Source organism: Protopterus annectens, chromosome 7.part0 (assembly GCF_019279795.1).
Source record: "Protopterus annectens isolate FY-2018-M chromosome 7.part0, PAN1.0, whole genome shotgun sequence".
Classification (NCBI taxonomy): Eukaryota; Metazoa; Chordata; order Ceratodontiformes; family Protopteridae; genus Protopterus; species Protopterus annectens.
Window position 1 is genome coordinate 841,836,068 of NC_056739.1, and position 16,902 is coordinate 841,852,969.

The 16,902-nt window shown below is 38.2% G+C and overlaps 1 protein-coding gene across 1 annotated transcript in view; it reads right to left on the reverse strand.

Moving 5' to 3' along the window:
• Positions 1–16,902, reverse strand: part of IL17RC (interleukin 17 receptor C) — a 564,676-nt gene that overhangs the window by 78,189 nt on the left and 469,585 nt on the right. The window contains exon 16 of the mRNA XM_044077385.1: positions 7,578–7,623. Within this exon, the coding sequence (XP_043933320.1) occupies positions 7,578–7,623 (46 nt within the window). The remainder of the gene's footprint in view (positions 1–7,577; positions 7,624–16,902) is intronic.

The window sequence follows — 16,902 nt, forward strand, 5'->3', positions numbered from 1 at the left end:
ACAGTCACACAGCTGTATACTTTCATTTACTCCTCGCTGCCCCCCCCCCCATTATGCAGAGATAATGCATGCTATTTGCACAGAATGTTATAGCATCACGCTCAATACCAGGTAATAAATACAAGTCAATAGTGACTGCCACCGTACTGTGCAATCATTAATTTTACATTTCAGGAATTACTCTTTGCTGTGGTGTTAAGCAAAGGAATGCAGGAGGTCAGATGGTAGTGGATTTTGTGAAAAGGATGGACATGGCTATGAGGAATACATATTTTAACAAGAGGGAGGAGCATAGGGTTACATACAAGAGTGCAGGAAGGTGCACACAGGTGGATTATATCTTATGTAGAAGGGCCAGTCTGAAGGAGATTGCAGACTGTAAAGTGGTGGCAGGGAAAAGTGTAGTTAGGCAGCATAGGATGGTGGTTTGTAGGATGACATTGGTGATCAAGAAGAGGAGGATGAGTGTGAGGGCAGCACCAAGGATCAAATGGTGGAAATTGAAAAGGGGTAATTGTGAGGTGGAGTTCAGGGAAGAGTTAAGACAGGCACTGGGTGGCAGTGAAGAGTTACTGAACAGCTGGGTAACCACAGCAGAGCTAGTAAAGGAGATGGCTAGAAAGGTGCTTGGTGTGACATCTGGAAAGAGGAAGGAGTACAAGGAGACCTGGTGGTGGAATGAAGAAGTTTAGGAGAGTATGCAGAGAAAGAAGTTGGTGAAGAAGAAGTGGGATTGTCAGAGAGATGAAGAAAGTAGACAGGAGTATAAGGAGATGAGGTACATGGCAAAAAGAGAGGTGGCGAAGGCTAAGGATAAGGCATATGAAGAGTTGTATGAAAGGTTGGACACTAAGGAGGGAGAAAAGGACCTGTATCAATTGGCTAGACAGAGGAACCGAGCTAGTAAAGATGTGCAGTCGGTAAGGGTGATAAAGGATAATGAGGGAAACTTACTCACAAGCGAGGAGAGTTTGTTGAGCAGATGGAAACAGTACTTTGAGGGGTTGATGAATGAAGAGAATGAGAGGGAGAGAAGGTTGGATGATGTGCAGATAGTGAATCATGAAGAGCAGTGGATTAGCAAGGAGGAAGTAAGGATAACTATGAAGTGGATGAAGAATGGAAAGGCTGTTGGTCCAGATGACATACCTGTGGAAGCATGGAGGTATTTAGGTGAAATGGCAGTGGAGTTTTTAACTAGATTGTTTAATGAAATCTTGGAAAGTGAGAGGATGCCTGAGGAATGGAGAAAAAGTGTTTTGGTACCGATTTTTAAGAATAAGGGTGATGTGCAGAGCTGTAGTAACTACAGAGGGATTACATTGATCAGTCACAGTATGAAGTTATGGGAAAGAGTAGTGGAAGCTAGGTTAAGAAGGGAGGTGATGGATTAATGATCGGCAGTACGGTTTCATGCCAGGAAAGAGCACTACAGATGCAATGTTTGCTCTGAGAGTGTTGATGGAGAAGTACAGAGAAGGCCAGAAGGAGTTGCATTGTGTCTTTGTGGACTTAGAGAAAGCATATGACAGGGTGCCTAGAGAGGAGTTGTGGTATTGTTTGAGAAAGTCGGGAGTGTCAGAGAAGTATGTAAAAGTGATACAGGATATGTACGAGGGTAGTGTGACAGTGGTGAGGTCTGCGGTGGGAGTGGCAGATGCATTTAAGGTGGAGGTGGGATTACATCAAGGATCAGCTCTAAGCCCTTTCTTATTTGTAGTGGTGATGGACAGGTTGACAGAAGAGATCAGACAGGAGTCCCCGTGGACTATGATGTTTGCAGATGACATTGTGATCTGTAGTGAGAGTAGGAAACAGGTGGAGGAGACCCTGGAGAGGTGGAGATATGCTCTAGAGAGAAGAAAAATGAAGGTCAGCAGGACTAAGACAGAATATATGTGTGTGAATGAGAGGGAGGATAGAGGAATGGTGAGGATGCAGGGAGTACAGGTGGCGAAAGTGGATGAGTTTAAATACTTGGGATCAACAGTTCAGAGTAATGGTGAGTGTGGAAGAGAGGTGAAGAAGAGAGTACAGGCAGGATGGAGTGGGTGGAGAAGAGCGTCAGGAGTGAGTTGTGATAGACGAGTACCAGTAAGAGTGAAAGGGAAGGTCTACAAGAGGGTAATGAGACCAGCTATGTTATATGGGTTGGAGACAGTGGCATTGACAAAAAGGCAGGAGTCAGAGCTTGATGTGGCAGAGGTGAAGAGGTTAAGATTTGCACTGGGTGTGACGAGGATGGACAGGATTAGGAATAAGTATATTAGAGGGTCAGCCCAGGTTGGAAGGTTTGGAGACAAAGCCAGAGAGGCAAGATTACATTGGTTTAGACATGTGCTGAGGAGGGATGTAGAGTATATTTGGAAAAAGATGCTAAGGATGAAGCTGCCAGGTAACAGGAAAAGAGGAAAGCCTAAGATAAGGTTTATAGATGTGGTGAGAGAGGACATGCAGGTGGTTGGTGTGACAGAGCAAGATGCAGAGGACAGGAAGAAATGGAAACAGTTGATCTGCTGTGGCGACCCCTAATGGGTGCAGCCGAAAGAAGAAGAAGAAGAAGAAGAAGAAGGAATTACTCTTTGCTGTGAGATAGTGATCTAACAGTTATCATACAATGACAGGTCATTTGCATGCAAAAATGCACACACTGTCTGGCCAGCCCAACCAGCATGCCCATTGTAAATCAAGCATATACCAACAGAAAAAAAATCTGGTCGACCAGACTTTCTTCTGTTAATATATGCTATGGGGATTTTTGGTCTTCCTGATCTAAGAGGTCGAGAGGTAAGTACAGAGGGCAGAGAAAATACAAAGGAAATCATGTATGTTATTCAAAACTAAAGAAACGTACCTGATTTTCCTAGTATTTCTGCTCTTTCTCATACCTCTAAACTGTCTGGACTTAAAACTTAAAGAAAAAAAAAAGAAGGAATGGAGATCTTCTTGTCTCTGTTGCTTGCTTTCTAAAGCACTGATGAACACTGTAAGTGTGAGAACATAAGTCCCATACGCATGAGCAGTACATCAACAAAGCCGCAGGATATGGAAACAACATGGAAGAACACCACTGCGCAAATATCATAAGCAGAATATACAAAGAAATTATTTAAGAAAGTAAGTAATTTTTTTTAAAATAATGTCCTTTTATAATAGCAATAACCAAGTTCTGGGTGTGATTTATTTATTTATTTATTGAAGAGGTTGCCTTCGCCCTCGTGATTAAATCACACCAACTGTGAATAAATCTTCAATATACCACATTCAGTCATTGGTTATTGCTATAGTATGTATAGATGGTAAGGATGTGTATAGCAAAGCCCCCACATCAGGAATGAAGATAACTACAAACATATTTTTATTTTAAAAGTTTGTTATTTTATTTTACTCCTTTGACATTTGAAATTCTTTAGGAAATGTTACTATTTTGACTTTTTGTGAGAGATTATCACAAGGAAGTCACACTTCTGTCACAGGGCTCATTACATTATCTAACCTCAACAGATATGACTGTACTGGCACAGTAGTTATGGACAAAGCTCTGTGTTGTGGCACTCAGCCTCACTCCACTTTGTCTGCAATAATATAAAGGTAGAGTTGAGAACAGATTGGTCAGCAATGGGATCTTGGTGGAGGGCCTTCAGCAATGGGATCTCGGAAGATAGATTCTGACTGCTGCCTAAACCATTTTGGAATCTTGAGTTGCATTTTCCTTCCCCAAAATAGTTATCTATTCCTTTTTTATAAGATTCCATATTACTTGCACTTTTAAGTGTGTTATGCAGATATTCCATGATGGGAAAGTTGCCCTAACACTTGTATATTTATACATAAGCCTCAGAGATCTCAACTGAAACTCTGACTCCTTCGCAATCAACACACTTAATGTTATCATTATGCCTAATGGTGTTGCATCTACCTATAACACTTTCATACATAGTTTATATTACTACTGTTGTAAACAGAGTAGTCCAGTAGTTGAATTTAAAACACCAACAAACTGCTGTTAGTCTTCACCAAATTCCACAGTCTCTACTTTTTCATAAAATGCAATTCAAAAAGATGACTGTAAATGGAGTCCTTGTGAACAGTGAATTAGTAGCTTCAGTGTGGCTCATCAGAGGCTTGAGACTCTCTGTGGGCTATTACCCTTAGTAATCTGATGTTTGTCAGGTTGGGAAAATGCCATTAGAATTACCGAGGAAATAGCATGCTAAGGCACCTTTAATAAAATTAGGAAAAATAAACTGTATCCATGCTACTGGCAGTGGCAGCATAGAGCAGTTACAGCAACACACATGCACTCTTGAACAGAATAACTGGTATTCAGAAAGCATAATGCACTTCACAATCATGTTTGTAGCAATTCTGCTCAGTTTGCCATGCCAGAGCAATTCAGAGACCACAACCGTGCTACAGCAGCAAGAAGGCTTCTGTCCACAGCAGTAAAAAGGATCCTGTCCCTAGATGTACACCGGTCTTGCCGGTGAAGGTGACTTGCAGATGTGGCAGTTCATGGGCATGGTTAATGCTCATTAGCATGTGCACTTCTTTGGCACTGTTTGCCAGTATCAGAACAGCAAGGCAGAGTGAGTCAAAGAATAAATGTATCCATCTCTTTCAGGACTAAAGGGCAAAAAAAGAAAAGTGTATGTTGTTTTTTGATGACATATACCCATTCATTATTTTGGCAGAAGGCAGAGTGCTAGCAGTATGGCAAGTAGGTAATATGAAGCACTGGGTGTGTGTGTGTGTGGCATGTGTGCATTTGAAGGCACCTATGCAATTACATGTTTTGGGTGGGTAGGAGGAACGCTATCATGTTTATTTGTGACAGCTCAGTGTTCAATTTGGGAGGCATGACAATGAGACACCAATATGACAATGCTTCATGCGGGACTTGTAGTGTGTTACGATTCTGTTGGGTACTGTGGCATTGTCCAGTTAGTGCTGATGGTGATATTTTTTATGAACCCTAATCAGTATCTATTCTGTACAGTATGTGCCTAAACATTGCACAATACAGCTGAACTCTCAGCAGGTAGTGTTGAGCACAAGGCAGCCCTACCTCTGGCTCATTGTCGCAGTTATAGGTTTCTGAATCTGTCATTTTTTTACTTTTTTTATTTAATTAACTGGTAGTGCACTGATCACAAAGATCGATTTCAAGCTCAGATGAACCCAATCATTTTTTGTTCAGAAGCATATAATTTGAACGAATCCTATATTATGAATATACAGGAATATGCAATGCAAGAAGAGCTTCTAGTATATTTGCATGACTTTGAAAATAAAAGAAAATACACAAATGGTAGGTATAGCATACCAAAAACAAAATAAAATACAGAGCATTATCAGAACTTATTGCATGCAGCTGTAATTACATCATGTGTAGAGAATCATTTGAAAGAAAAAGGCATGTCAGGTGGATTATTTGGGAAAGAAAATAAAAAAAAAAATCAAACCTATATATTTAAATTAGAAACAACAGAGCAGAATTGATGAAATAAAGGCCTGGAAACTCCATAATGGAATCAAAATGCCTTTGGAATCATAGAGGAAGGGTTTAGGCGATAGGTTATACATACTGGCGGGTTATTCAGAGATTCAAGGTGATACTTGCTCTAATAAAGTAGGAACACTTGGCTTTATCTTTTAGGTATTGAGCTCATCTAGTAAATCTGCAGACAGAGAAAGATTTGTAATTGTATCAGAGATTCATATGATTTAGAACTGTGAATAGAAAGTCTATAGTCAGTGCAAGTCATTTGTTGGAAGGTCATCTGAGCGCTGGGCTACTATTGAGCAAGCACTGAAGGTGATAATTTGAAGGTTCTTACGGAGATGTTTCCTGACAGGATTGGGAAGGAGTCAGTAGTTGAAAGAGCAGAAAGCCTAATGTAAGATTGGTCTGTTGTATACAAATTCAGTGGACCTTGGAAAGGATGTAACAGTGGTGTTAGGAGGGACAAGACAGATGAAAGTAAAACTCCTTTGGAAGTTGCTTGACCTGAGGAATATGAAGAGTTTTTTTTATAGAGAATAGGTTGTAATCCGTATGCCAGCTGGGCCTGAAGGATACCTTTACTTATTGCATTTTTGATTTCTGAGGCTAGGAAGTGAGAACTCTTTCTAGCCCCTGATTTTAGCCTTTGTTTGTTCTGTGTGGTATTTAAATGTTAGGGTTTCATCAAGCTACACTTGCAGGTATCTTAAAAAGGGGGTTGGTGCTTCCAGGAGATGGATTCTGGGAACGATATTGTTACAGTTAACAAGAACTGCTGACAGTTTTTAATTTGTGCAAAAGATCACTGATGTGGACTTTGCTGAGCTAAGGATAAGCTCATAACTGAGTAGCAAGTTAGAGGGAAGGCTAAACTTGGAACCAAGATGGGATTTTATGGTAGTGGATAATGGCCTGAAATGATGGCTACCAGAACACAGGCTCAAACCAAATGACTCTGTAAGGTCAATACACTTTGGACCAGTTTTGTTGCCTTTGTACATCCTGAGAAATCTTCATCAGGGCTCACTGGCAGTCTAGTTGTTTTTCCCAAACCAGAATCTAAAATTGGACTGCATGTTTTATGCAGGAATTGATCTGAATGTATAACTGTTTCAATGGTTTTGCCTAGTATAGGAAAGAAGCCTAAAAGTGGCAGGATAGCTGGAATAGCTGGGGAAGCAGATGCAATGTTATGCTTCCAGATTACAGGAAATGAATTTGGGTATACAGGGAAACTGAAGATATGGTGGGCTGAGGAAGTTGTTGCAGATCTTGATAAAACATACTGGGAGGAGGCTGATCTGGAAGGACTGTCATTCTGAAACTTGTCAAGGATCTTACAAGTTACATGATGTGCCATTTTGAAGTAGAACAGGGTGGGCATAAAGATTGAAGGGTGCCTGTCTCAGTGCTATGTATGGAGGGATTGGGAGCCGAAGGATGTTTAAAGAATCCATGGAGAAAGTCTTTGACTAAGGGTGGGATTTAGAACTGGGAATTGTATTTTTCAGACTCTGCCATGTAGGTGGTTCACTTTGCCCCAGACATGCTTAGGGTATGAGAGTAAGCACTGTTAGGATATGAAAAATGAGGTCTTATACTGTTTAGTGTCTGGGAAAGGACTTAGAGATGAAGGGTGGACACAGTGGAAGCTACACTGTAATCAAGGATTTTAGTTATTTTATTATACATTTGTTTTGTAATCATTTCCTGAAACTGATTATAGGACATGATAAAGTTTCTACAGGGAGGTTAGTACAAATATAAGAAATATGGCTCTATAGTTTACATTATTGCAATGGGGATAGGGGACCAAGTGAAAAATATTAGTTGGAAATTTAAATGGTTAATGTTCTACTCTGGTTTACATTTTGGTTATTATAGGACACCACATGAAAACTGGTTGCACTGAGCCAGAGACTGGCCGCTACTTGTGCTTAAACTTGGCCACAAGTACCCCAGGGCGGTACTGCTGGAACTCTAGAGTATTGCACCTCATTCCCTTTGCTGTTCAACTTACTAGGGCTAATTCAGAGGAAGGATTATGCAGTGGAAGAAAAATGATACTTACACTCTGCTGAACAAGCATGAAATTCATAAATATCATTTTTGAAAACCTAGAAGAAAAATAAAAAAAAGTAAAAGTAAATCAGGTTCCTCAAAAACATTTATTTACACTTAGATGCCATGTCAGTATTTTGCATCTGTATCTTTCAGAGTCATGAAAGAAGTTCATGCAAGACGTTTGTGCAACATAATCCAGTCAGTTCTCATTGATACTTAGCAACTAAAATAAAATAAAATTAACAGATAATTATCATTAAGAAATACTTCACTGAGTAAGGGAGACCAAAATACATACCCCTTTGAGCTTACTTTGCTTGACGTAAGCTTTGTATATAAATACAACCATTTAACATACTTTGTAAGTTCATTAGTAAGCCAGAAAATAAATTATTAAAGTCTGAAATTGTCATTGATTTTCAAAACATCAGTCTGTCTGTTGGAAGCATTTGAACTGAATCTACAGTTGAGATTAAAAAAAAATCACCAAAAATATCTTTTTTTGTAGGGGGCAATCCCCCTTCACTCTCCATTGTCACAGTTTGTCCCCTCTCATCCTCTGACATTTTCCAGCTCTGAAATTGCATTATCATGGGGGAAAGAAAAATCCCAAAGACAGAGCTGTTTTCATCTTCTTAATAATAACTGCAGAATTGCACATTACCTATCAAAATTTAGAAAGCCAACTGGGAACCAGGCTTGTCTGTGAAACACTAGTGATATCAAATTGTTTATGGTCGATCACTAGAGTGCCACTGATAGCTTTTCCCTGGAAGGCCCATCATGGTGCAGCCTCGAGATGGTATGTATAAATAATAGAGTGATATGGGGTCATGGGGGGCTTTTACTCCATTTATGTTTTTTAACCTCATGCCTGCAGACCATCTCACTTCTCCCGCAACCAGACATACTGCTGTCCAAAGGTGGGGCCATCAGCCATGAGGTGATTGTGCTGTCTCCAGCTTCGTGGCAATGAACTTTATTTTATGACACAACCACTCCTGTGGTGGTGATGTCAGCACTTGTATCACTGCATCGACCACTTATGCTCCTCTGTCAGTGCATGCACGTTCCCCTACATGCTGTGACAAAGGCTTACATCATCAGCTTGTGAGGTCACCCCCACATCTTCCCTGCAATGATTCACTACATTATGACAAAATTCTGCTCTTAGCCAAGGCTTTTTCATTAGAAAAGAGGTGCAGGGCAGGGTGCGAATTACCATCCTTTCCCCCAAAATGGGCATGCCTATCCTCCCTGCCTATACTGTCAATCTCGCAAGCCACTATTTGAACTCAAATGACCTGGGCAGTAATCCAAGCTTTATCCCTCTACACCACGACTAACCTTTTCTCCCCTTTTTTCCTTTTTTAGGAAAATACAGAGATAAATGTACTGTACATCTCCAGAGACCTACTTATATTTAACCTAATTTGCCTTTTAAATCAAATTGATCTCTCAAAATTGCTGCTGCTGCAATTTATTTGCAGAGCATTTACTCTTTACATGACATACATCTGCTGACACGAATGCAGAAAATGAAGGCAATGAGCTGCTAACAAGCTTCATCTGTTGTTTAACACTGGACAGATCACTTGACCAGAAAGTGTTTCTGAGTTTCAGCTTAGTTTATGTTGTTTGTACTGACCAATATTTAAGTTTATGTACAGGAGTTTAGATATCCAGATTGGTGAGTGGCCGAGGTCATTTTCATCAGCAGATGTTGACTGAGAATGTTTGAGATGGAGCTGTATCGTACAATCACTTATATTTTTGGGTTGGTTGCTGAATACAGAATAATGGGTGAATACTGTGCCATGTTTCAGCTTTTCAGGTTGTGGAGTTGGTTCTTGTAGAGGGATTGTCTGTGACTGTATGGGTGGGTGGGTATGGGGGTGGGAATGGGAGAGTGAGGTGAGATGTCTTACTGTCTGTCTATGGAGAGAACTGGTATGATTGTGTAAACTGTAGTTCCTATTATTTACAAGGTTTTCCTTTTCTAGGTGGTTGTGATCTTGGAAATTACAATATATTTGCTTGTTGGGAATTTCTTAGCTAGTTTACCTTTAAGTGCATTTAACATTTTACCCTCTGTCCAGTACACACCCAATATGTCCACAGATTCCCTCTCCACCACCTATTCTGGTTTTCATTTCAATGGAATGAAGAAATACTTTCCCAAATTCAGTGAGTAGCTGGTCCTTACAGTTTGCCATTCTGCCTTTTCAATTTACCTTTCCTATCCTAGATAACTCCTCTGATATACAGCATGATCTTGCACGTCTGTATCACACGATTTCCAATGAGAAACTCCACTTCCTCTCTTATCATACCTTTATTCTGCTCCATCCTACCTAGCCTTCTGGTGGCTTTCATTTCTGCAGTCCGATATACTTATACTCTGTGTGTGGCAGGACCCAAGTGAGTGGAAATATTATTATTCATGCACAGTAATCAGCTAGGAATACACTGTGTTTACTTTCCTTTCAAGCCAACTTGTACAAGTTTCAATTTATTAGACACCTCAATGCTTTTAAAATCAAGCTCCTCCCCTAAGGTTATCAACAAAGGAATGGGATTTCCCACCCACAAGTTCCAGCTCAATTAGAACTAGAAACTCACCCTTGGGCAGTAAAAGTGTCAAATACCTGCCTAAACTTTAGGTTCATTTGAACTAGACTAACAAGCTAATTACTGTGCATATAGTTTGGCTGGAAGGGAAGTCTGTATTTAGTTTTTTTTTCTCCTACTGTCACACCACTCCTGATTTATTTGCAATGGAATTTCTTACCATTTTTCAGTCACCTGCTTTTAACTTGAGTTGTAGTCTCCATCAGTGACACTGTAGGTCACTACACTCCAAACCACCTTGAAGGAGTAGACATTTTAAAAGAAAAGAAAAGAATGTATTACACATATCTAAAATGTGTGTGTGTGTGTGTGTGTGTGTGTGTGTGTGTGTGTGTGTGTGTGTGTGTGTGTGTGTACGCGCATAGATTTTATATATATATATATATATATATATATATATATATATATATATATATATATATATATATATAAATATACACACACACACATACATATATATATATATAATATATATATATATATATATATATATATATAGATGGATACATATATATATATATATATATATTATATATATACACATACACACACACACACACACACACACACACACACACACACACACACACACACACACACACACACATACACGCACACACACACACACACACACACACACACACACACACACACACATATATATATATATATATATATATATATATATATATATATATATATATATGGTTTCACTTCACAGTATCGAATTACTGAAAACTTGAACTTCATATGGTCAAGACCATATGATCGAGTTTTCAGTAACCCGAAATTACGAAGTGGAATAAAAAAAAAAACAAACAAACACATTGTTTCTGCAGGGGGGCAAGCCCCCCCTGCACCCTCCCTACTTAAATATGCCATCTCCTTGATCACACTATAGCAAGAAAATGGGAGATGTCCTGTTCTGCACTTCTGCATACAGCGTGGAATGGGAGATTTCCCTTTTCCCTACTGTAACGTGATCTTGGAGTTGATATATTTAAGTATTTAAGTAGGGGGTTGCAGGGGGGGGCTTGCCCACTGCAGAAACAATGTGTTTTTTTTTTAATTCCACTTCATAATTTCGAGTTACTGAAAACTCAACCATGTGGTCTCGACCATATGAAGTTCGAGTTTTCAGTAATTCGACATTGTGAAGTGGAACCATATATATATATATATATATATATATATATATATATATATATATATATATAGTGCTTGCGTGTATGCATATGTAATATATATATAGAGAGAGAGAGAGACATTAGACAATCTCAACGTACTGAAATCTCAAATTTCAGTATGTCGAGACTGAATAATGGAAAGTGCAGTTACTCGAAACTACACTATGCCAAATGCAGAAGTGTCGAATCTGCAAATGTCGAATCCACTGCTATCGTGGTGTTGCATTCATTACATGTGGTGCGGTTTGTGGATTTATCTGGGGTTTCAGGTAAGTGTTGTGTGTTTGAGGATATTGGGTAGGGATTTTAGTATGTGTGAGTGTGTGCAGTGGTGTTTTTGTGTGTTTGTGTGTTTAGTGCGACCTTGGAGTTAGAATATATAAGTAGGGGGGTGCCCCCCTGCATATAGGTAGGTTAGTTGTGTTTCTGTGTGTTGTTATGTTTGTTTAGTTAGGTAGGTGTATGTGTGTGGGATTATGTCCTGGTTTGTGTGTGTGCGTGAATGGTCTCGGTTGTGGTATTCATGATTGTGAGTTTTCATGTATGTGGGGTTTCGACTATTCACTCTCGAAATACTGAAATTTGACATTTCAGTACTTCGAGATTGTATAGTGAATCCATATATATATATATATATATATATATATATATATATATATATATATATATGTATATATATATATATATATATATATATATATATGTGTGTGTGTGTGTGTGTGTGTTACAGTCAAGTAAACCTACCAGATCCTCATGTTCTTTCAACAGATTGTTTGATTGTTTTGTGTTTTTTGTGTTTGCTTTGTTTGTTTTTTCTTAGTACAAGAGCCCTCAGGGTCGGGCCTGCTCCATTCACCCATGCTGTGATTGGGCTCTCTCCAAACCTACTCCCAATCCCTCCTCCCCATACTCTACTGTTGTTACAACCTTGACTCCTCTTATCCTCAACCAATCCCACTCTCCACCCCACCTCCAATGCTAACACTACACCATACATTCTAACTAACTCCTCATTGCTCAGTACTAATAGAACACATCATCCCTCAGAGAAACTCTGAATTAAAGATCCTCTCATAACTATCAAATTGCATTAAATATTGCCAAATTGATTCACTATCTAACTTAACTCTTCTACTCCTTCTCATAATAGTAACCAACCTAACATCCATCCATAGTAGCCATCGCTGCAGGGAAACATCTATCTCTCTACCAACCCCATCATTACCTCACATTCTGCATCATCTGACTGCAACACCATAGCCCACACAACTTTAATTACATTAACAGAATATCTCCATGTATCTAATTCTTAGTAAAATTAAATACAAGTTAAAATGGTCTCTTCATTACCTCTATAACAGCTGCCACAGAAAACTGTAAGGGAGCATCCACCCTAATCCTTGCCTAGCCCCCCCATTTCAGTCTACATCAACCTCACCTAACCCACCCTCTTCACCCCCACATAGACAACAGAATTTACTATACTCTTTTTCCACACCAGTGTTGGAAACATGTCTAACAAAGTGCAAGGCATCCACACACTCTGATTACCACTCCCCAGATATATTTATTGCTACAGAAGACTGGCTGAAGCAACAAATCGTACACAAACATTTCACGCCATTATCCACTACCATAAAATCCCATCTTGGATACCAAATCCTTAAGCAGGATAAAAAATAAAATAAAATCAGGAGGAAGAGCTATAATCAACAAAAGTACATTTGAAATGACAACCTGCACCTATATATTCATTAAAAAAAACCTCTCAACTTCTATATTATAGTCCTCTATATACCCCCAGGTAGCAATATCCCAAAAGCTGAAGACATATTATGTTGGCTAGCTAACACCATTAAATTAGAAACCATAATAATGGGTGATCTCCACACGGATTGGACACTCTGCAGCTCAAAAACTGTACCCATGCCCATAAATCTCTATAACTATACCAAAGTAATTAATAATCCACCAGATAAATCTAGTGGCGAATCGTCCACTCTAGAATGGATCCTCTCCAATGAACTAATCAGCATTACAGGGTCTGATTCTTTACTCAGCACCATTGGCAACCACATTGCCACCTTTGCCTTCAGACATATTATCATCCTAAATAAAAAAGTAATAATTAAACAAATATTAACCTCTCTAACTTTAATGAACTTTAATGAAAAAACCTTCATTGACATCCTAAAACAATGTCCTTAATACCAGTCATTATACTATTTTAATAACTCAGTACTCAATATACTGAACCATTATGCCTCATTAAGAACAGAACGAGTTAGATTGAACCCTGCCCCTTAGCTTACAAAAGAAACTAGCACCCTCATGAAAACAAGGGATAAAGAATAAGCATAAACAAAAGCTCAGCACTCTAACAACTTCAGGTTAGAAACCTCATCAAAACGCAAATCAAATCTTACAAAAAATTACTTCACAAACCAAAAGCACAAAAATAACACAAAATTGTTTTGGAAATCTCTGTTTACTAAATCCAGGTCACCCTGCTTAATCTACACCCCTAATCACTAACTGTGATAGCATAGCCAAGTTTAGAAGACACTATGTGTAGCAACACCACAGTTCAGCAGTAAAGTATTAATTTTATTTAGTGTTTTTGTCCCTTGGTATCAGAGACTTCATCAGAATGATCAAGTTTAAAAATACAAGGCAATTTAAAACATTCTAAAACACACACCCTGTTCAAAGTAACCAATAGAATAAAACTTCCTGTAGAGTGAAACTTCCTGTTCCTTCACCATAGAGACCATACACAACAAGAGTTAAATCCAACAAATTGCCAACACAAGTTGTTGTTCATTACAAACTAAAGCAATACTAAATAAAATCAAACATTTTATAAAAATCCAATGGACTTAAGATTTAACATACAATTAACTTGATAGATTAGCAGTTAAACAGGGCAGCTGAGTCGCATCAGTAACAAGCTGCTAGCATAACTTCCGGTATTCCAGCCATAAATCACCAGGGCCATCCCTGGGGTTCTTTTCCAATTACTCTAGCCCCCAAAAAAGAAAATTTATGTCCAGGAAACTCCTTATTGTGCTTACCTAAAGCATTGACAAAAAAAAAAAGCAGTAGTGAAGGGAAAGCTTTTTAGGAATAGCTAAAATGGTATCTGAATGGGAAGATTTTGTTAGTGAATGTTTTCATTTGAAATCCATGTTTATTAAGAGAGGGTATCTCAAACAGTTGGTAGATATGCTTATTACTGAAGTATCAGCGAAAAGACAATCTGGTTTGTATCCAATTATATTGGGAGGTGATGATCCATATCACGGTATGGCCATCCAGAGGTCAGATATGAGTATATCTAATGTATCTTTGGCTTTTATTACTACCTATAGTATCGATTATCCACAAATTGAAAAGAGCATTGTTCAAAATTGGGGTGCCCTAAAATATTTGGGGTTACCAAAAGATTTAGGTGGCACCCCAAAATCTGCAATTAGAAAAGACACATCCCTTAAAAATCTAATTGAATGCCCTGTCACTAAAATGCCTGACTGCACAGGCAACAGATGGGGAACATTTAAGTGTCAATGTTATATTTAGAAGTCTGACAGGTCTGATTCAACAATATGTTGGTAGAACCCAGGTTTGGATGTAATTGAAAAATGAAGGGTTTAGTTTACTTAGCTAAATGTCGGCAGTGTCAGTGTTTGTATATTGGTAAAACATCTAGGAGCTTAAAATATATAATTTATGAGTATATATATATATATATATATATATATATATATATATATATATATATAATATAAAAAGAGGGAATGTCAACAATGCATTAGCTAAGCGCAGTAAGGAGTTTCCTGGACATAATCTTCTTTTTTGGGGGATAAAATAATTGGAAAAGAATCCCAGGGATTCATTCTATTGGTTACTCTGAACAGGGGGTGTGTTTTAGAATGTTTTAACTTGATTTGTGTTCTTGACCTTCTTCATTCTGAAGAAGTCTCTGATACCAAGGGATGAAAGTGCTAAATAAAATTAATACTTTACTGCTGAGCTGTGGTGTCGTTTCACGTGGTGTCTTCTAAACTGACATGGCATAGCCAACCAAATTAACTCCCACTTTATCCATTGTCTTCTCCGTACTCACAAACAAACAGCCCTCACAATTCCACAAATACCTCCTAGCTCTCAAACCCCATTCAACTTTCAGCCTGTCCCTACTTCTATAAAACCACCTAGATGGGTTTTACCAAATAATGCAAAACAAAACCAGATAACAAAAAAGCCCCCCACACCCCCTTAACTATATATATATATATATATATACTAACACCAGAATCGCTCTACAGTGGGGAAAAGGACATATATCTTTGACTTGCCTTAGAGTACTACTTGTCAGTGAAATGACTTTTAGGTGAAATGAACTTTAGGTGACATGAACTTTAGGTGAGTTCGTCTCAGTGAAATGCGTGTCAGTGAAATGGTCTTTCAGTGAAGTGATACGAATCTATATATATATATATATATATATATATATATATATATATATATATATATATATATATATATATACACACACACACACACACACACATATACATACACATATATGTGTGTGTGTTTTTCACCTGCTGGGAAAATTGCTGTCACGGAACTTGATGACTCTGTTGTGTGTTTGTCCACAAAAGGAAATGTAGAACAAAAATGATTTCTCACCATAATTCCAAACATTCCCAGCTGTCCTTGATTTTCCCTCATATTTTGCCCCTTGCATTTTTTAAATTTTCTGCTAAATCACTGAGGATTAGTCATTTAGCAATGCTAGACATTAGAGTTTTATACTCTTTATTGTTCAGAAAATGCATTTTAATGCAAAACCCATTGTTCTATTAACTTTAAATGAATTTGAGTAATTAAAAATTTTCCCTAACTTTTGGGCTTTTGTTGCCTTTCCTTCCCCTATTTTTTCTGGCTTTGTACAGAATTCTTGAGTAAAGAAGTTGCTTTTCACATGCCCTTTCTTAAAATTCTACCAGTCTCTATTTTTAAAACAAAACTGTTATTATTCATAACATTTTACTTAAAAGCATCAAACCAAAGCCTGCTCAAATACTCGGTCTCAGATTTTTCTTGATTATCTTTTCACCCCAGTGGAAATGAATCTGTTAGCCTGACAATCTGTTTAAACTACAGTTACATAAATGGTGAAGTTTCCAGACATTATTCTGCACTATGTGCAAACAGATTAACAATACTACGGCAGTGCAGACTCTACTAGGGCCTTGTTTAAAATGCATTTGTTAAGACACTGGAATTCTGAAGGCTTACTGGACCTTTGTCTTTCAAAGGTAAGATCCTAGGAGTTGACAGTAGTAGTTTATAAACTACTAGTAACCAGTTTAGCTGTATGTAGCTAATAGGTGTAGCTCTTTATTATAAAAACAGTAAAGATCTGATGAAGTAAATATTTGTGTATGTTTTATTCTGTAGTGTGGGTTTGCTTGAATGAAGTACACTTTACTGAACACTATTTAA